A 22,658-nucleotide genomic window follows, 5' to 3' on the forward strand; every position below is an offset into this window, starting at 1 on the left:
GGAAGTGTAAATAGTTGTAAAAATCACACACACACACACCGTGGAAAAAAGTCCTTTATTGATAAAGGGGGGAACTCCATGCAATTTTTTAAAAAATGTTGGGGTGGAGTTCCCCTTAAAATCCACATCAGACCTGAAGGGTCTGGAATGGATATTTGGGGGGAACCCCACGTCATTTTTTTTAAATTGATGGCGGGGTTCCCCTTAATATCCATACCAGACCTGAAGGGCCTGGTAATTAAATTTGGGGGGACCACCACGCTTTTTTTTTATGAATGAATTCTCTCTGAATTGCCAGGAGCCGACAATTCATTATAGCTGCAAGTCCGGTTTTAAATGACTTTTTTTCTTTCAGAAAAGACACTTTGCGCAGTGACAGTTCTAAGTACAGGAAACATGCACTTTTTCACATGCTTACTTTACACCCCCCCCCCCCCCAGGTACGAAATTTAAAGGAATATTTTTTTTGCATTGATACATGTCCCCTGGAGCAGGACCCAGGTCCCCAAACACTTTTTAGGACAATAACTTGCATTTTAGCCTTTAAAATTAGAACTTTAGATTTCTCCCATAGACTTTAACAGGGTGTTTCATGGCTTTTCGAATTTGCCGCGAACACCCCAAATTGTTCGTTGTTCGCCGAATAGGCGAACAGGCAATGTTCGAGTCGAACATGAGTTCGACTCGAACTCGAAGCTCATCCCTAATGGTGGAGATGGACTTGGCTGCAGGTGAGGTCCAGGTTGTGGCCCTCTGACTAACCTGAGCATGCAACTACTAGGAACTGTGAGTAGGTTACTGGAGAGAGTCCTTAGCAGTTCTGGAGTTCAGGACTCAAAGGCCATTGGGTAACACAAACCAGGCAAGCAAGAGTGTACAAACACACAAGGGCATGGAGAATGGGTTGAGTTGCACAGAATCACAAAGGGGTCACAGGATGCAGGGTGCAGGTGCAAGTGTGTAGGATTAAGGAAGTACAGATCACAGAACAAGTAGCTGGCTGAAGCATGCAAAGAAGCACACACCTGGAACATGGGTCACATAGACAATGCTGGTAGGCACTGGGTATAAAAAGAGAACACAAAACAACAAAGGAGAGGGCCCATCAACCTAGTGCATTACCATGAATCTATTTTATTAAGAAATAAACAACAAGTGAATACTCACAAACACATGTCATGCACAAGCAGAACTAGAGATGCACCAAATCACCATAGGGAAGACCTCAAAGGGTCTAGGAATGGCTAACGTGTTTTAAGGATCAAGTCCTTTTCCTCAGAGGCCACATTTATTTTACCACAAAAGAACATCCAGGATAACAAAGGGAGTCTGGCTGCTAGTGTGTGGACACATTGTGCGGCCGGACCAGAGTCTTGTAGAGCGGAAAAATTATTGTTTTATCTCTGGAGTTGATCCCTTTTTTAATGCCAATATTCTGTTTGCTTTGTTAGCAGGAGCTTGGCGTTGCATGCCATTGCTGAGCCTATCATCTACTAGGACTTCCAAGTCCTTTTTGACCATTGATTTGCCAGATACTGTATGTGCACAGGACTTATGTTGTCTCGGTACCCAACTTCATTCTCTGTCTCTATAGATGCTGGACAGAGGTGAGAAATGTACATTTTATATGAGAAATAAAGAAAGGTTAGTTTCTAGAGGTAAGTTTGGAGATTGAAATTCTTGAAACTCGCTCTGATTTTAGTTTCATGCAGAATTTAGAATACCTATGAAAGCCCAAATCAGGGTGTAGACTTGCCCCCCCCCGGAAAAAAAAAACTGGGGGGAAATACAAATCCGCTTTCATTACTCATGTATTAATATTGAAAAGGACTTTTATTTGATATTTTAGACAGTATTTAGAGTTTTTGAGTTCCGGATAAGGGCCTCATATACTCATATGTGTTTTTGTATTCAGTTAAATTGCTCTTTCCTTGTATCATCTTCCGAGTTCCTGGCTGTAGAAAATAAGAACAGTTGGATCAATTGCAGTATCAATATGTGATTTATCTTTATATAAATTTCTCCTTGTCACACGTGGATATTTATACCAGAAATAATTAGAAAATATATGAAATAAATCATGATTATTTTAACTTCCTTACCTCTATTACACAATAAACTGTATTTTCTCTCTCCATAAGATCCGTATACCTGGCATCCTATATATAATATAGTATAAGGAAAAAAAATTACTAAACAATGATTTATTTGGAGATTTGTTGATTTTCTGAGTGAGTTTCTAAAAAAAAACACTCTCATAGCAAGATTAATATTCGCATATCTTAACCAATCTCATACCATAGGCATGCTACATATGCTCAATTTTTTTTTACCAAATTATAGAAGACATACATAGCACGTCTTTGGCTTGCCCTTCCTTCCCCTGCCACACAATTTTACTATATATATATATATATATACATCTTTTTTTTCTTTTTCTTTTTAATAAAACGCGTCCCAAAAATGCATAACCCTTTAATAACTATCAGTTAGTCCTAACTCATTCCCCATTTCTTCTCTCAGTTATTATAGGCCCCAAGGGGCGGGGCCGAGTCCTGCAATTGGTGGCTATGGATGCCGAATGCAGGACTTGCGAGCGAGCCCGCAAGGTAACCCCGTTGGGAATGCGCTTCCCAGAGGGGGTTATCTGAAGTGGGGGGGAGCCGAGAGAGCTGCTGAGGGACCCCAGAACAGGAGGATTGGGGCAACTCTGTGCAAAACGAACTGCACAGTGGAGGTAAATATGACATGTTTGTTATTTAAAAAAAATAAAAAATCGAACCTTTACAACCCCTTTAAGCTTTGACAAAAAAAACTTGGTTTCTATGCAAAAGGTACTGGCAGATTCCTCTGGATCCGGAATCTGTTTTGAGGTCAACATTCATCACCCTCTTTGGCTTGTACCAGTCTAAGGTCAAGCCATTTGGGATGAAGATGATGGTAGATCAACACCTTGATGGCCTCCAGAATTAAACCTGTGCATATCTGGATGACATTGCAATCTACAGCGATAACTGGGAGGAACATCTACTCCACCTGGGTACTGTGTTAGACCGCATCAGGGCTGTGGAACTAACATTAAAGCCAAAGAAATGTAGCAGAGGGATGTCCAAGGTTTGGTACCTTGGGGAACGGGTGGGCCGTGGGCAACAGCGTCCAAACCCCTATGAGTCCCAAGTTGTCAGAGACCATCATTGCCTTTTTAATAAGTCCTTTTGCGTTAAATAACAGAATACCTTCCCAATTGCTTGCAGCTCCCTCAAATGCCAGGGCACATAGTCGGTAGGCAAGAGGCTAGCATTCAGTTCCCTCCAAAAGCCTCTGAGTCTATCACACTTTTTACTTGGGTGAATAAGTGACAGGGACACTTTAAGTGCAGGAACCTATTTAACCAGTCAGAATTTACTTTTTAATGGTCTTTAATGGACCTTAGCAGGGTGGATTTTAATTGGTTATGCGCCCAAGTACTTGAACCTCCAAACGAATAAACAAGTTGTATATTTAATAGGTTGGAGGGGGTTGCCTTTAACTAGGTTGCTACTCCTTCAGATACACTTACCTTGGTGCCTTTTGTCTCAAAAGAATCATTTTTTCTTCTATAGGAATTAGGGGCTCTGGATGTGGAATCTTGGTTACCTAGAAGGAATCTTAAACAAAGAGAAAGGTTTGGTGTCATTTATAGGCAGTATGATTTAGTCGACAAACACCATGAGACATAATTGAACTTATATTTCAGTGGCAAATGAAGAAACAAACTTAGCACTCTGCTATGGCACGCTAAGTCATAAAAGTACCAAGAAAATGTCTTTATAAAGAAAAAGTATTGCAAGTGCAAAAGGCAAGACAAAAACACCGACCACGGTGTAAATGGGTTGTAAACCCTCATGTTGCATCCTATGCATTCAGGTGAAAAAACACCTGGCAGTCACCCCCCCTGTTTTACTTACCTGAACCACAAATTTCCCTTGGAGGGGACATGGTGTTCCTCTCTCCCGGCTCTTGATTGGATAGATTGATAGCAGTGCAGCCATTGGCTTCCGCTGCTGTCAATCAAATCCAATAACACGGGCACCGGGGGGGGCAGGGCCGAGTCATACATGGACACCGAATGCTGGACTCCGGAGCGCACCTGCAAGGTAACCCCCCGGGAGAGTGATTCTCCCAGGGGGATGTGGGGAGGAGCCGCCGAGGGACCCCAGAAGTCGGTGTTCAGGGCCACTTTGTGCAAAACGAACTGCACAAAACACAAAACAAGTATGACGTTTGTTATTTAAAAAAAAAAATTAAAGCTTTACAATCGCTTTAAAGTAGATTTTCAGGCAAAACCTAACTAGTCTTAAAAATGCCCCCCACCCACCCTCCTCCTAGCCTAACACCTTTGCTGATTAACCCATGTCAAATGATCCAGCTCCCCCGTGTCAGTCAGCAACTGCTGCAGGGAAGAGGAAGCAATGCCAACAACGGATGGGCCATCAGAACTTATGGGTGATGTCACGGCTCCCAGGCATTACCAGCCATTGTTGAGTGCTCTGTCCTCTCCCCTGCAGTCCCTAATGGCAATGTCCAGCCTTCCATGTTTTTTTTTTTCTTTGACAATATCTTATTTATTGGTCCAACAAATAGCCAGAATTTAACAACAACACCCCCCCCCCCCCCATAGAATTTAATAATGGTCACAACAAGAATGAGCAAAACATTTCAAACAGAATTCACACAACTGCCTGTGTACTGAACACAGGAAGTTTTGTTCATTCCTAAAGAAGAAACGGTGGGCTGAGAAATGTTGACTTCCACATTTCAATCAATTGTGTCAATTAATAAAAAAAATGAATACAGCATTTCTATGATCGTTTTCTGTATAATATTACTAATCGGTAATAGTATACTGTACCTCCAAATGCAGAAGGCGGTCAGTAACAATGAGATTAGGCATGCAACAATTATAATCATCCTAATATGCTTGTTCACATTTTTTTCCACTGTAAAAAAAAGAAAAAATATATATATCATCATCATCCTTATCACTTTTAATTGGTCAGTTTTCATTGCATCTGTAAATTTGTTTGCCAGCTGTTTGAACCATCATTAAATCTTTTTTATTTTATTTATAAAATCAATCTAAAATGATTGTTTTATCTGCTAGTTTTATCATCACCTGTGCTGACCGTAGGCTGCTGTAGTAATCATCACTATACTGTATATTTTTGTTATAGCGCCCCTCTGACTTCATTGCATTTCTTCCTTTATTTTGTGAATTCAATTTTCATTGCTATTATTTAGAATTAGACAAGTGCATGATGAAAAAAATTGTTTTGTTTCCTTTCGTTTTGGTTAGTTTATCTAGTTATTTTGTTTAGTTAAATTTGGTTGATTCGTTCAATTCGTATTCAGAATTTGTATTCAGATTTCGTATACAGAATTTAAAAATTTTCTTCGAATTTACAGATTTTTTTCAATTCAAAACGATCAAATCAATACATTTTCAAATCGTTCGAAACAAAAAAAAATGATATTGTTTTCGATTTGAATGCAGCAAAGTGAACAAAGAAAAGAAAAATCTTCATTAAATGATTGCAATGACTTTTTATATCACCGTTGGATTAACAAAAACGGCATTATTTCGAAATGGTACTCTAATAATACACAGGCTGTGATTTCAGCATTATGTATAGTTAGAATTCGACTGGAGTTCAATGTAAAATTTGATTTGAATTTCAGTCTGAATTTCCAAAATTGGGACAAATTTAGTTACGTTATTCGGAGCATTCGGTAAAAATGTTTTAAATTGTAATGAATTGTAATGAAATTTGTTTCATTGCTATTATTTAGAATTAGACAAGTGCATGATGAAAACAATTGTTTTGTTTCATTTCATTTTGGTTAGTTGATCTAGTTATTTTGTTTAGTTAATTTTGGTTGATTCGTTCAATTCGTATTAAGAATTTGTATTCGGATTTCGTATACGGAATTTTACAATTTTCTTTGAATTTACAGATTTTTTTCAATTCAAAACGATCAAATCAATAAATTTTCAAATCGTTCGAAACAAAAAAATTATATTGTTTTCGATTTGAATGCAGCAAAGTGAACAAAGAAAAGAAAAATCTTCATTAAATGATTGCAATGACTTTTTAGATCACCGTTGGATTAACAAAAACTGCATTATTTCGAAATGGTACTCTAATAATACACAGTCTGTGATTTCAGCATTATGTATAGTTAGAATTCGACTGGAGTTCAATGTAAAATTTGATTTGAATTTCAGTCTGAATTTCCAAAAATGGGGACGAATTTAGTTACGTTATTCGGAGCATTCGGTAAAATTTGTTTACAATTGTAATGAATTGTAATGAAATATCTGAATCTCTGAAAAACTAAAAATTTGTTCAAATATTAATTCGGAACAAAACTAATGTTCTATTATAAATGTCTATTTATAACCACTACTATAACTTTTTTTTGGGCAGGTTGTTTTCCAGATTTGTTGGTTCTCAGTGCTGTGCATTAAGCACCAAATACAAGGAAATAAACATTTAGGCCCGGATTCACGTAGCACTTATGCCGACGTATCTCAAGATACGCCGCGTAAGTGTCTATGTGCGCCGTCGTATCTATGCGCTGTGCCCATAGAATTAGATACGCCTGAAAATAGGCTTCCTCCGACCGACGTAACTTTCCTACGTGGCGTATCTTGGGCGCATATTTAAGCTGGCCGCCTCATTGCAAATATGCAAATGAGGGAGATACAGCGATTCACGAATGTAGTTGCGCCCGGCGCATCATATACGCGGTTTGCGTAAGGCTTACGTCCGGCGTAAAGTTAAGCCTCATAAAGCAGGTGTAAGTCATGTTAAGGTATGGACCAGGGAACAGCCGTCGTATTTTACGTCTTTTACGTAGTAGTACGTGAATAGGGCTGGGCGTAGGTTACGTTCACGTCATAGGCAGTGATTCAACTTATCTTAAGGAGTATTTCCGACGTGATTCTGAGCATGCGCACTGGGATGCTTCCACGGGACGGCGCATGCGCCATTCGTTCGGCCCATCATTTGCATGGGGTCACGCATCATTTAAATGGATCACGCCCACTTCCACCTACTTTTAATTAGGCCGGCTTACACCAAAGAATTTACGTTACGCTGGCGCAACGTCAGGAGCAAGTGCTTTGATAATACTGTGCTTGCCGCTCTGCACTACGTCGGCGTAGCCTAAATGTCCAACAACGGTCCAGACTACCATCCTATCACCAAGCTTTAATCAGACCCAATCACACAAAAGTACATGACCCGATTACTAAAATCTCATACGAGCTTTAACATGTTAACGTCCTCTCAAAAGTAATTTTAAAGTGGAACTTTACCCATAACCAATTGACAAAAATACTCTTCTTTAGCAAGGAACATACATGTCACATTAATAATTACGCTACCAAAATTAGTGTGCACTGTTAATCCAGCATTGTTCCTGTCTCTTCTTGCTGGAGGTGGCCATTTTGCTGAAGCCCAGAGACCGTGAGAAGCAGTAAATCTTTGGGCAGTCAGCAGATTGTATTCAACAAATTTGGCACAGTGCCGAGAACAGAAAACAACTGAGCATGTGCAGAGCAGGGTGAGACAATATATTTCTGGATTTTCAACAGTATAGGCACTTATTTTTAAATGTTTTCATATACCTGCAAAAGGGGCCAGCCTGAACTGATCTAACAGGACTTATTTTTCTGACTAAAGTTCCACTTTAATCATTTTAAATCTGCATCTTTAATTTAACTAATCCTCCCTGGTGATCCTAACTTAAATGTCCTTGTTCAGGCACTTCCTGTTATTGGGTGACACTGTTCTGTCCCAGTCTCTGCTTCTGTATTGTCATCTTCCCATGAGCCCTTGGGGGAGACTACAACCAGCCATGCCAACACACATTACACAGGTCTGGACCACCATCGTCACAGGAAACAAGTACAGAGCCGGGTTGGGCAGCCATAACTGGAACTAGAGCATGTAGACAGGAAGTGTCTGAAAGAGCCTAGAGGAGATAAGAATCACTGAGATATACCAAAAGAGGAAAAAAGTTGAAAATACTTTTTTCCAAACAAATGTTACCAACAAACTAATGTCTTAGACTCTACCACAGTAATACACTAATTAACATACTTTTAATAATGTTGAGTTTAGCTGAAGTTCGACTTGTTTGCCCATTAGGGAATGTTGCTGTACAAAAGATGCTTGAACCCTTATGATCTTCAGAAGATAGATAGGTTAGTTCAGATGTTTTTAGATACTTCCCGTTCCCAAGGTCCTTGTTATACTCTGACAAGGGCAATCCTGAGATGTTCCAGTTCAAAAAAGGTGGACTGGTGGAACAGGTATGTTCTACAGAACAGTTGACCAAAGTTGGTGTTCCGACAATTATCTCTCCAGGCACGGACAACACCAGATGAGGTGGAACATCTATTGATGAAGTTTAAAGAGTTATGGTTATATGTTATGTTTAAATATTTCTGAAGAAAAGTAAAGATTGAAAGTTTGCAACTGAAAAAAAGTATGAGATACTATGATTAGTATTATTATGAAATGTTTGACATTCAACAAGAACAGGAATACCACCACCAAACAGTGCTGGATTTAGACCTTGGGGGGTCTGGGGTAATTCAGGTTTAGGGGCCCCTCAACATAGATATTCAAGTATATGACAGATAAAAAAAGGGAACTGAAATGAATGATAGAGCATTTGTTCTAAAAAAAATATACCATATTTGTCGGCGTATAACACGCACCTTCAATTTAAGACCCCTTTCACACTGAGGGTGTTTTGCAGGCACTATAGCGTTAAAAATAGCACCTGCAATCTGCCCTTAAACAGCTGCTCTATTCATTACAGTGTAAAAATCCGAGGGCTTTCACACTGGAGCGGTGTGCTGGCAGGGAGTTAGAAAATTCCTGCCAGCAGCTTTGGCGTGCATTAGGAGCAGTGAACTCATCGCTACTAATGCACTCTTGCCCATTAAAATCAATGGGCAGCGCCACTGTTGTGCCGGCAATACACCGCTGTAGCGGCACATTGGGGGCGGTTTTAACCCTTTTTCGGGATTAAAAGTGTCTCGTTAGCGGCTGAAATGTGCCGCAAATCCCATGGTAAAATAGCAGCGTTTTACTGCTATTTTACCGCCGACGCTATGGGCAGCACCAGTGTGAAAGGGGTCTAAGTTTCAGGAATAATTTTTTTTAAATAAACCACTTTGAAGCAAAAAAATGGTCAGCGTCCATCTGCAGCCTCAAAGCGGCCTTATTTGTGTCCATCTGCAGCCTAATCAATACCCATCTGCAGCCTGATCAATACCCATCTGCAGCCTGATCAATACCCATCTGTAGCCTGATCAATACCCATCTGCAGCCTCAATGCAGCCTATGTGCCCATCTGCAGCCTAAATTCAGCCTATGTGCCCATCTAATTGTCTCTCATCAATGCAGCCTGATGCCCATTTTTAGCTTCACCATCCCTCGTGCAGTGAGGGAATCACTGAGGCGTCATCTCCTGTTCGCTCGGCTCAGTCGTGTCGGCAGTCACATACATAGTCCCGCCTCCGCCATCAGCATTGGACCAGCTCCTGCGATTGACAGAACACTGGTCCAATGCTGGTGGCGGAGGCGGGACTGTGTGTGATGTCAGAGCCGATTGCGAGCCAAGTAAACAGGAGATGGCGGCTTGGTGAATTCTGGCGGCGCTCGGCGGCGCTCGTCTCCCTCCTTCCCCTCCGAGTCGAGGTACACTATTGGCGTACAACACGCACCCGTGATTTTCCCCCTATTGTCAGGGGGAAAAGTGCATATTATACATCGATAAATGCAGTACATTTATGTTAGGTTCTGAAGAAGACACTTATTCAGATTTTTTTCCTCAATTTTATTGACTGTAAGAATACACATGATAAGGGGGCCTGGGGCAATTTCCTTTTTTGCCCCTTATAAATCCGGCACTGTCGTCAAATGCAGGATCGTTTTGGCAGGCAAAGTTCCAACACTTCTGGCTAGCATTGGAGCCAGCCACTAGGCCTGCCCTCAACATTCCTATTGACCTATTACTAGGATGGGCAGCATCACTGGCAGATAGGACTACACGGGAGGCAGAAAGGGGTGGGAAAGTTTCAGCAGTACCAGGATAGGGCTCAGAAGGGTTTTGAAGGCCATTGAATGTACTTGTCCTGGTATATGCCTACACTTCAAGAGATTTCCTTTAAATTAAAATTAGTTTTGTGCAAGCTTTAAAATGTTTAGTTGGTCATCTCAAAGACCCTGGTACCCAGCCTATGTCCTTAAGGTCACAACTCCTTCTGGTACTCGTTGTGATTCCCTAAATCCTTCACACCCATGTACATGGGAACATGGAAAATGTTTGAGATTATTTTTCCTCTGAAAAACACAATGCCAAATGGAACGTTCAATATTTTTTTACCTGTAACCCGTAACTGAACATACTCCGAAACTTTTCTTTTATACGGAAACTTTCTATCGCTTGGATAATACGTCTTTTCATCTTTTCTTGTCACTTCATGAATTAGGAGCGTACAGCTGTCCTCTGGACTGCCTATGAGTGCTGCTCGGTTTTTATACTCTGTTGATATTTCAGAAGGATCTGAGCTGTATATAATCCTGGTGGAACCAGGATTACGTTTCACTATGTGCCACACCACCTTGTCATTCTTGGGTTCTGTTGCAGATGTTCTTACCGCACAAGGGATCTCCACACAGGAACCAATCAATGCTTGGATCTCGGATGGGAAATTAAATTCCTTTTGCTGAACAGTGTAAGTTGCTGTTAAACAAGAAAAAAAAAGAGTTTTGAGGTTGAAAATGCTCATCCACAAAATGTGGGTTAAAATAAAAGGGGTTGTAAAGGTTCATGTTTTTTCACCTTAATGTATTCTATGCATTAAGGTGAAAAAACCTCTGATGTTTTCCGGCCCCCCAGCCCACCAGTTTAGTTACCTGAGCCCTTGAAAGTACCACGTCGAGAATGGGTTTGATCTCGGCCCGGTTTTCTCGGCTCTTCATTGGATAGATTGATAGCAGCACAGCCATTGGCTCGCTCTGCTGTCAATCAACTCCAATGACGCGAGGGCCGGGGGGGCGGGGCAATTTAAAGCTTTACAACCACTTTAAAATATCTCTTTTAAATCATGCATCCTTTCTCGGTAAGAATTAAACATAGTGGAAAAGTAGAGATAGTATCCTTAAAAACAGACTTAAACCCTCAATGGATGACATATTCCTAATTCGCTTAATCACTATCAATTACCGTGAACACTTGTGAAGGACTTTTTACCTATATGCTTCAGGTTAATCCTCCCTGCTTGTTTAAGGCTGTTAATTGTATTTACCCTTCTGCAGCCATCCCTGTTTCAAATGTTAATTGTTCTAGCCCTGTGTTTACTGGTTACTGTGATTAGATAAGTGGCTCATGTTAATTATGCTGATTGCTTCATTGTGGTAATTATCTCTCTATATGCAGAGCCGAACCGGCTAGATACTGAGTAGTTCAAAGAAATATCTTTATTTCAAGGGAGCTGTATTGAAGACCCCCCACTGTGTAAGGGGGGGCGGAGATTTGTCATTGTAACAGTTTTGGAAATGACATATAAGCTGTGTGTGTTACAACATTAAACTCTGTCTTGTTCTAGCAGTAAGCCTGGACTAATGTGTGGCTTAATGGGCGATCTCAGGAATATTCCTGATAGTGGAATATTGGGTGATGTACTTATGGAAGAAGGGAATCTTTGACGGGGATATCATACCGATACCGTCACAATTGGTTGGTAGCAGTGGGATTTTCCCTTCTATTCCCCTTCACACCCGGATTCCAAGCAGACACTGGAAGAACTACTGGAAGTTCGTGGAAGGATTGCTAGCAACAAAACCAAGCGGGTCATCATAGCAGAATCAATGGAGATAGACCAGGAGGACGGGATTGCAGCAACGCCAGCAGTACAAGAGATGGAGACACCAGTGATTCAGGAGGAGGAATCGCCAGCCAACAAGCTAATGAGAGAGAAGCTAGCGTGGTTCGGCCCGAACCCAACGCCGGATGTGGTGCTGAAAGTGATGGACCTGTTAGCGGAGGAAAATAAACAAATAAGAGACGCAGAACTACAGAAGGCTAAACAAATAAGAGACGCAGAACTACAGAAGGATAAAAAAATAAGAGACGCAGAACTACAGAAGGATAAAGAAATAAGAGACGCAGAACTACAGAAGGATAAACAAATAAGGGACGCAGAACTACAGTTAAAACTGGCAGCAGTCCAACAAGCAGCCGCACATCCTCCAAACAGTGAGTACAGCACAGCAGACACAAGGAAGATTCCGTTTAGCGCTTTTAAAGCTTTTGATGAAAAGGACTGTGAAATTGATAACTACCTGGCGGATTTTGAGCGACAATGTAACCTGCACCGAATAGCTAGAAGAGAGTGGGTTGCAATATTGTCGGGCAAACTGTCAGGCAAAGCTTCTGATGCTTTCCGGACCGTGCCAGATCAGGATATCCATAGCTACGCCAGGGTTAAAGAAGTGCTCCTGGCTCGTTATGCAGTAACCCCAGAGTCCCACCGACAGAAGTTCAGGGACTCACGCAAAACCATGAAAGACTCTTACGCGGAATGGGCATGCCAGTTGTCCCTGTCGGCCTCTAACTGGGTTAACAGCAGCCAGGCCACCACCGCAGAGGACATTTTGCAACTAATGCTCCTGGAGCAATTTTACAATCACATCCAGACGGACGTCAAGGATTGGGTGAGAGATCGCAGGCCCATAACTCTACCAGAGGCCGCGAAGTTGGCGGATGAATATGCGGATACTCGCAAGACAAACCAGGTCACACCACGGGTACAACCTCCACAACCAACGGCGCCCTCACACCCACCAGCCGCTAGATACCAACCGCCTAACAGACCGATGACATCTAGCCCTCGCTACCCACGCCAGGAGGACAACGAACAACGCTGCTTCCGGTGCAAACAGTTGGGTCACTTCAAGCAGAATTGCCCCATGAATGACAACACCAGGTCAAATTGGTCTCAACCTGGGTACCGCCCACCAGCAGCAGCCCATTGTGTAGACTCGGCTTGGGATCCCCAGGAGCTGGGTCAGGAAGAACCATTGGGCACCCCTTACGAAGCCCTCATGGTACAATCTGTTATTACGGACAACAGGGAACACCATTGTCAGCTGGTCATGGGCGACAGCCATGAGCCGGAGGGGCCTTGGAGGGAGCTGGGCAGAAAGAGGCACCGCCAGCTACCCTCCAAGAAGAAGAGGTCCTGGAAGTCATATAACCAGCGGACCTGGGAGGAGAAGAAGCGACTGGAGGAGATGGAATCGCAGCGGGCGCCGCAGATGCGGGCCGAGGTGTTCGCCAAGGGCCCACCGGTGGCCCCTTACACTACCACCCAGTTCCTGATGATGAAGGACCACGTGGAAAGCCTGCAGGACATGAGCAAGCAGGATCTGATCCGTGAGTACATAGAGCTGGAGGAGTGCATAAGCCGCATGGAGGAGGAGAACAACCACCTGAGGTCACAGCGGGCTGACCCCCCCAGGCTCCATGAACTGGAGATGGAGCTGGAGAAGCTCAAAGAGGAGAACCGGCGGCTGCGGAAGGAGCAGGGGGTGGCTGACCTTATGGGGCTCTGAGTCCCCTTCCCCCCCCCCGGACTCTGAGCACCAGTGCTACAGCATTTCAACAAATATAACTTTTTCTTTTTATGAATCTCCTGTGACTGTCACTTCAGAGCCATAACCTGCCCCTCCCATAGCGGGACACCTAGATGGCGGCGCACAGACCCATTCGCCGTCTTCACACTGACTTCTGGTGACTTTGCAGATCGCACAAAGACTTGGGGACTGACCGGCGTGTGATCTGACGACCCGGTGGCATACCTGAGTCTGAAGCAGTTGCCAAGGGAGGTCAGTCACGCCAAACGGAGTTAACCTCGGACTAAAAGCTCTGAACCTGTCAACCCTACTGGACCAGGAAAGGTCCAACCGGGTTTTCCGGAGCAGGGAGAAGAAGGGGGGCCATTGTGAAGGACTTTTTACCTATATGCTTCAGGTTAATCCTCCCTGCTTGTTTAAGGCTGTTAATTGTATTTACCCTTCTGCAGCCAGCCCTGTTTCAAATGTTAATTGTTCTAGCCCTGTGTTTACTGGTTACTGTGATTAGATAAGTGGCTCATGTTAATTATGCTGATTGCTTCATTGTGGTAATTATCTCTCTATATGCGGAGCCGAACCGGCTAGATACTGAGTAGTTCAAAGAAATATCTTTATTTCAAGGGAGCTGTATTGAAGACCCCCCACTGTGTAAGGGGGGGGCGGAGATTTGTCATTGTAACAGTTTTGGAAATGACATATAAGCTGTGTGTGTTACAACATTAAACTCTGTCTTGTTCTAGCAGTAAGCCTGGACTAATGTGTGGCTTAATGGGCGATCTCAGGAATATTCCTGATAGTGGAATATTGGGTGATGTTCTTATGGAAGAAGGGAATCTTTGACGGGGATATCATACCGATACCGTCACAACACTTGTCACCCATTTTTTATTTCTTTGGCCCCTTTCACACTGAATTTTCGTACGAATTTGTTAGTTTTCGTACATCCGAAAAGCTGAAAGACCCAAAATACGAAAATTACGGAATTACGAATAAGCAAAATAACGAACAAGCAAAAATACAAACAAATGATTGGATAATCTTACTAAAATACGAAACACCGAAAATGCAAAAGAACGAAAATGACATCTATAACGAACGATTTGCATTCCGTATTTTAAATCCTTTGTCTGTTCGTATTTTCATTCGTATGTTCGTATTTTTATTTGTGTGTTTTGTAAATCCGTTTCTTTGTCTGTTTGTATTTTCATTCGTATGTTTGTATTTTCATCTGTGTGTTTTGTAAAACCGTTTCTTTGTCTGTTCGTAAATTTGTGTACTTGTATCGTTCTTTCGAAAGGGCACTGGGCAGTGTAGTTAGTGAGTGATTACTTAATATCTTAGCCAATCAGCTTATCTCTTTTGTGTGTCTTTTGAGTCACATTGGACAGTGTAAAGCCTCGTACACACGATCGGACTTCAAACAAACTTTTCAGTGGATTTTTGAAGGGAGTTGGCCGGACTTTTGAAACCGAAAAAGTTTGTCCGATGGAGCGTACACACGGTCGGATTTTTGGGAAAACGCTAATTTTGACGTTTGTTGGCAAGACGTCCGACCGTGTGTACGGGGCTTAAGAGAAAGTCTATTTTAATATGGATTATCCGCTTTTTGCTATGTATTTATGAAAGTACAAAATTACGAATACATTAAACGAAAATTATTATCTAACAAAATTACGAATTTCAAATCAACGAAAATAAATTAGACAGAATTTACGAATCATTCAGTATATACGAAAATAAAACTGTTACGAAATACGAACGGGTCCGAATAGGAAAACTTGAGTCTTACGAAATTACAAATCTTTACGAATCTACGGAATGAGACGAAACGGAACAAAAAAAAAAACGAAAATTTTTGTTGTGCACATGTCTATTCTTTAAGACGTTTTTCCCCTTTACTTTTACCTGGTGATCCCACCAGCAACACACTTCCTGCCCTAGTGTGACCACTGTTATCTATGGAGGAGCAGCAGTATTGTCACACCAGTTTGCTCTCTTGATGTGGACTACAAACAGCAGGTAATTTCTTTCCCTCCATAAGATAAGACAGCAGCGTGCACAGGACAACGCTATATTTTTGGCAGTATCAACCCAGGATTTTATTATTTTATTTTTGCATAGATATAAAAAAAACGTTCAACGATATTTGTCACAGATCAAAATAGAACAAATAAGAGAAGTTGTTGGATTCTACTTTTACTTCTTACCATGAGTAAGAATGAGTTAGCAGTATATATATATACACAGTATATAAATCTATATATATATATATATATATATATATATATATAAAAGTATAATGCAGATTTTCAGCCACTGATTTGTCATAGTATTTTCAAGCCAACCTGCCCATTTGCTAATTTTTTGTTCAGTGTCTCCTTTAGTATTGGAAGTTTTTGGTGTAGGGCCAAAAGAACTACAAACAGCTGCAATGGTGGTGGTTTAAATAAGACTGGGCCTATTTTTTACACTTGTAGCCAGATTCAGAGAGACATGCGCATCTTTAGTTAGGCGTAGCGCATCTCATATGCGCTACACCAACGTAACATTGAGAGGCAAGTACTGTATTCACAAAGCACTTGCTCCCATATGTACGCCGGTGTAACGTAAATGGGCCGCGGTAAGCCCGCCTAATTCAAAGTAGCAAGGCAGTGGGCGTGTTGTATTCAAATGAATCGTGACCCCATGTGAATGCATGGCCGAACGAACGGCGCATGCACGCATGCTCAGAATCACATCGCAAATACTCCCTACGATACGACGGCTCAATGCGTACGACGTGAACCTAACTTACGCCCAGCCCCAATTACGTACGACTTACGTAAACGACGTAAAATCCGATGGCACTTCCGACGTCCATACCCTAAACGACTTAGACCAGCTTTTTGGTGGTCTAACTTTATGCCGGAAAAACGCCTTACGTAAACGACGTAGATTACAGCGACGGGCGCAAGTACGTGAATCGGCGTATCTAGCTCATTTACATATTTTCAACGCGTAAATCAACGGAAGCGCCCCTTGCGGCCAGCGTAAATATGCACCCAAGATATGACGGCGTAGGAGACTTACGTCGGTCATATATTGGCAAAATTCAGGCGTATCTCATTTTAAGAATGAGCGCATAGATACGACGGCGCTCATTCGGACTTACGACGGCGTATCTACTGATACGTCAGCGTAAGTCTCTCTGAATCTGGCTATTGGTTTTTACAAGTTAACCACTTAAAGGAGTTGTAAAGGAAAATGTTTTTTCACCTTAATGCAATCTATGCATTAAGGTGAAAAAACATCTGATACTGCCGAGCCCCCCTTATACTTACCTGACCGCTCGAAAGTCACGCGCGCGGTCCCACGAACCTCTTCGCCACTCAGCCTGGCCGCTGATTGGCTGGAGCGGATGGATTGAATCACAATCACATCCATGACGCGCCGCGCCGAGGGGCGGGCCGAGCTATGTCCGCTCGCTGTATCACTGGAGCGCGCCCGCAATTACTGACCACCATTCGAGCTCTCGCATGACTGTGGTGACTAATTGCGGGGAGGACCAGAGACAGCCGCCGAGGGACCCCAGAAGACGAGGATCGGGGACACTCTGTGCAAAACTAACTGCACATTGGAGGTAAGTATATCATGTTTGTTATTTAAAAAAGAAAAAAATATTCCTTTACTAACACTTTAAGGATCCAACCTCTTTCTGAGATTTGTTTACAAGTTAAAAACTTTTTTTTTGTGCTAGAAAATGACTTAGAGCCCCCAAACATTATACATTTTTTTTTCTAAACACTCTAGATAATAAAATGGCAGTCATTGCAATAATTTCTGTCACACTGTATTTGGGCAGCGGTCTTACAAGCGCACTTTTGTTTGGAAAAAATACACTTTTTTTAATAAAAAAATAAGACAACAGTAAAGTTAGCCCAATTTTTTTTATATTGTGAAAGATAATGTTACGCCGAGTAAATTGATACACAACATGTCACTCCTCAAAATTGCGTTGTGGAATGGCGACAAACTTTTTCCCTTAAAAATCTCCATAGGCGACATTTAAAAAATTCTACAGCTTGCATGTTTTGCGTTACAGAGGAGGTCTAGTGCTAGAATTATTGCTCTCGCTCTACCGATCGTGGCGATACACTGTTCTTTTAAAAAAAAAAAATGGTGTCACTTTTATTCCTATTACAAGGAATGTAAACATCCCTTGTAATAGAAAAAAAAGCATGACAGGTCCTCTTAAATATGAGATCTGGGGTCAAAAAGACATCAGATCTCATATTTACACAAAAATGCAAAAAATAAATAAAAAAATCGCTTTAACAGCTATGGGTGGAAGTGACGTTTTAACATCCCTTCCGCCCTGCTATGGTATGGAGACAGGTGGGGGCCATCTTACCCTCACTCGTCTCCATACCCTGGCAATGGCTTCGGTAAGTGGCGGAGGGCACATGAGAGTGGCGGGTGGGGGGGCCCCCTCTCCCGACACCGATAACAGTGATCTTGAAGCAAATCCGTCACAGAGACCACCATTATTGGAAACCGGACCGCCCGCTGAAGAAGAGGGTTATGTCAGTCAGCCAGCTGCTGCCATAACAGAGATATCCCTCTTCAAACAGCCAACGTATATTGTCGTCCAAAGGTCCGTGAGTGGTTAAAATATTTTACCGTCAAAGTAGCGACGTATATCCACGGTGGGCAGTCCGTAAGTGGTTAAAGGGGTTGTAAAGCTTTGCGTTTTTTCACCTTAACTGCTTGCCGACCAGCCGCAGGTCGGCTCTGCTGGGCGAGATCACGTAGCTATACGACATCTCTCCGAACAGCCAATAGTGGCGCCCTGCTCGTCCCTGATCCTGGCGCGCGTGCCCGGTGGGCGCGATCGCCGCCGGGCACACGCGATCGCTCGTTACAGAGCGAGGACCGGGAGCTGTGTGTGTAAACACACAGCTCCCGGTCCTGTCAGGGGAGGAATGCCTGATCGTCTGTTCATACAATGTATGAACAGCGATCTGTCATTTCCCCCAGTCAGTCCACCCCCCCTTCAGTTAGAACACACCCAGGGAACACACTTAACCCCTTTCCTGCCCCCTAGTGTTAACCCCTTCCCTGCCAGTGGCATTTTTATAGTAATCAATGAATTTGTATAGCACTGATCGCTCATAAAATGCCACCGGTCCCAAAAATGTGTCAAAAGTGTCCGAAGAGTCCACCATATTCTCGCATTACCGAAAACAATCGATAATCGCCGCCATTACTAGTAAAAAAAAAAAAAATATTAATAAAAATGCCATAAAACTATCCCCTATTTTGTAACGCTATAACTTTTGCGCATACCCATCAATAAACGCTTATTGCGATTTTTTTTACGAAAAATATGTAGAAGAATACGTATCGGCCTAAACTGAGGGAAAAAAACTTTTTTTTAAAATATTTTTGGGATATTTATCATAGAAAAAAGTAAAAAATATTCATTTTTTTCAAAATTGTCGCTCTGTTTTTGTTTATAGCGCAAAAACGAAAAACCGCAGAGGTGATCAAATACCACCAAAATAAATCTCTATTTGTGGGGAAGAAAAAGGACACCAATTTTGTTTGGGAACCTGGTCTGGCCTGGTCTTTGACCAGCAATATGTTCCAGGGGTTAAGTGGTTAATGCATCATATGCATTAAAGCGGGAGTTCACCCGAATTTTTTTTTTTAACATTAGATTGATGCTCATTTTGTCTAGGGGAATCGGGTGTTTTTTTTTAAATCGAAGCAGTACTTACCGTTTTAGACATAGATCTTCTCCGCCGGGTATGGTCTTCGGGACTGGGCATTCCTATTTGATTGACAGGCTTCCGACAGGCTTCCGACGGTTGCATACAAAAGAAGCCGAACGTCGGTGCGGCTCTAAAAGGCGCCTGCGCACCGACGCTCGGCTACTTTCGGAAAATCGTGACGTGATGTATGCAACCATCGGAAGCCTGTCGGAAGCCTGTCAATCAAATAGGAACGCCCAGTCCCGCAGCCCATACCCGGAAGCGGCGGAGAAGATCGCTCTCTAAAACGGTAAGTACTGTTTCGATTATAAAAAAACACCCGATTCCCCTAGACAAAATGAGCATCAATATAATGTTAAAAATTAAGTTTTTGGGTGAACCTCCACTTTAAGGTAAAAAAACTTCCGAAGCTTACAAGCCCCCCGGTTTACTCACTTGAGCCCTCGAATATCCCGCGTCGTGAAAGTGTTCTCGGCTCTTCATTGGAGATTGATAGCAGTCCAGCCATTGGCTCCCGCTGCTGTCAATCTAATCAATGACGCGGCCCGCCGGGGGGCGGGCCAGAGTGATACACTATAGCCGCCACTGTCTTACATGGGAGCGCGCCCGCAAGCTAACCCCCTTGGGAGAGCACTTCCCAGAACGGGGGTTAGCTCTTGCGGGGTTTTTTAAAGAACCTTTACAACCCCTTTAATTTCCCCGACCACCTTCTATTCTTGAATTCAGTACTGTACACACCCAATTTATACACGTTACCCTTCTAAACACACATCCAAATCCCATATGTCATTTCAGTTTCTCGGTGCATGACCAGAAGAAACAAAACACGACACATTACCTTGAAGAAGAAGAAAAATGATACAAATATTGTTTCCATTCATGCTGACACATACAATAGCTGTGAAACGACCAATGTGATAAGTTGTACACTTCTAGTTTTAGTTGAATGATGTTCACCTATTAAAATATAATAATAATAATTATAGAAAATTGCAAAAACTGCATAATTCAAGTAACAGTGAAGGCCAGTCAAGTTCCTCCACCCCAAACTCGCTCATCCATGTCTTTATGGGCCTTGTTTTGTGGGCTGGTTCAAATCATTTGGTGGAGGGGGGATTATGGTGTGGGGTCGCTGTTCATGGGTTGGGCGTGGCCCCTTAGTAAACAACAAATCTCAGAAAGTAAATGGCTAAATATTATTATTTTTTTAAGTGCCGCAATCCCTCTCTGTATCCCTTTATTGCTATACAAATTATAAAAACCTATAACTGAAAATTCATTATAGGTTATGAGGGATGAGTGACATTTTTTTTTATATTTTATTTATTCGAAAGCAAGAAACCATGAAAAAAGTAGTCCAAGGGAGGGGGTGAGCACGACACTCCACACCAGGGAGAAAGCCTTACATTACGGTGTGGAGTTACAGACAGAAGAACAGGAAGTGAGGATTTCTCAGAAGAAATAAGGACATTTGAAAGCAAAATGGAAGGATGAGGTAAGTGAAGGAGGACTGCACTAAGGTAAAGGAAGCTATTTAGGGAAAAAAAATTGTACCTTTACAACCCCTTTAAAACAACTAAAAACCTGTAACACTTTAAACAATAAAAAAAAAGATGGAAATCAGGTTGGTACTTACTTCTTCTCCAGAGTCTAGGCAGTAAGTGGTCCACCGCAATGTTCAGAATAAATTGTAGCTTCTTCGTGTTTTACGTAATTTCCTCCGTCACCCAAACATGGTCATTGACATTTGTCTGCCACCGTATACAGTACTGACATTCAGTTGGTGACGGAATAGATATCCTAAATAAAATAGTTCTCTTTTTTTTGTATATCTTAAATTATTCTCCTCCCACCCTCCACTTCTTCCCCATCAACACTTTATGTTGCAATCACGTATAACACAACACTTCTTGTTTATCTTCAAACATGAGCGAATAAAGGAAAATCTTTAATGCATTCTTCGCAAGACCTCTGATCTGAATCCTTACGATTCAAGAAGAAAAAGCCCTTTTAAACATTTAGCGGGGGTTCACCCTAAAAACAATTTTCTAACATTACATCCAGCGTACTAACGACATTTACAGTATGCAGGTCTTTTTTTTTTTTTATCGCCGTACATACCGTTATATTGTGATTTTCTCCCCGGCTTCCGGGTTCTGATTCCCGCGGGACTGGACGTTCCTATCCCTGGGTTAGATGATTGACGTCTGGTGAAACAGTTCCCATGTCGCACAAGGCGCGTCACCAGATTTCCGTAAATAGCCGAGCTGTGAGTCGGTGCTATACAGCGCCTGCGCCCGCCGTGTAGAGCTGACTGCGCAGGTGCCATATAGCGCCGACTCGCAGCTCGGCTATTTACAGAAATCTGGTGACGCGCCTTGTGCGACATGGGAACTGTTTCACCAGACGTCAATCATCTAGCCCAGGGATAGGAACGCCCAGTCCCGCAGGAATCAGAACCCGGAAGCCGGGGAGAAAATCACAATATAACGGTATGTACGGCGATAAAAAAAAAAAAAGACCTGCATACTGTAAATGTTGTTAGTATCCTGGATGTAATGTTAGAATTTTTTTTTAGGGTGAACCCCCGCTTTAAGTTAGTATTTGAAGAATTTATTTATTTTTATATTAACCACTTGCCGACCGCTGGCTGTCATATGAGGACCTGGGGAGCACAGAGGGGGACCCAGAGGAGGACACGGAGGGGGACGGGAGGAAGACACGGAGGGGGACCTGAGAAGGACAAGGAGGGGGATCAGAGGGGGGCCGGAGGAGGACACAGAGGGGGACCATGGGAGGACACGGACAGGGACCGGAGGAGGACACGGACGGGGACCTGAGAAGGACAAGGAGTGGGACCAGAGGGGGGCCGGAGGAGGACAAGGAGGGGGACCGGAGGAGGACACAGAGGGGGACCGGAGGAGGACACAGACGGGGACTAGAGGAGGACACGGACGGGGACCGGAGGAGGACTCGTACAGGGACCGGAGGAGGACACAGAGGGGGACCAGAGGAGGACACAGAGGGGGAACGGAGCAGGACACGGACGGGGCCCAGAGTAGGACATGGACGGGGACCGGATGAGGACACGGACGGGGACTGGAGGAGAACACAGAGGGGGAACCGGAGGAGGACACAGATGGGGACCGGTGGAGGACATATTTTTATATATTAAATTATTCTCCCCCACCCTCCACTTCTTCCC

The 22,658-nt window shown here is 42.9% G+C and overlaps 1 protein-coding gene across 1 annotated transcript; it reads right to left on the reverse strand.

Moving 5' to 3' along the window:
• Positions 1 to 1,814: 1,814 nt before the first annotated feature.
• On the reverse strand, positions 1,815 to 21,417 carry LOC120916336. Its single transcript, XM_040327246.1, has 8 exons — positions 21,090 to 21,417; positions 20,292 to 20,410; positions 10,447 to 10,806; positions 8,148 to 8,444; positions 4,892 to 4,979; positions 3,560 to 3,647; positions 2,103 to 2,159; positions 1,815 to 1,955 (listed from the first exon to the last, which is right to left on the reverse strand). The coding sequence occupies exons 2-8, from the start codon at positions 20,332 to 20,334 to the stop codon at positions 1,857 to 1,859; spliced, it is 1,032 nt and encodes a 343-aa protein (XP_040183180.1). The 5' UTR covers positions 20,335 to 20,410; positions 21,090 to 21,417; the 3' UTR covers positions 1,815 to 1,856.
• Between the last annotated feature and the right edge of the window lie 1,241 nt (positions 21,418 to 22,658).

Source organism: Rana temporaria, chromosome 10 (assembly GCF_905171775.1).
Source record: "Rana temporaria chromosome 10, aRanTem1.1, whole genome shotgun sequence".
In the NCBI taxonomy this organism is placed as follows: domain Eukaryota; kingdom Metazoa; phylum Chordata; class Amphibia; order Anura; family Ranidae; genus Rana; species Rana temporaria.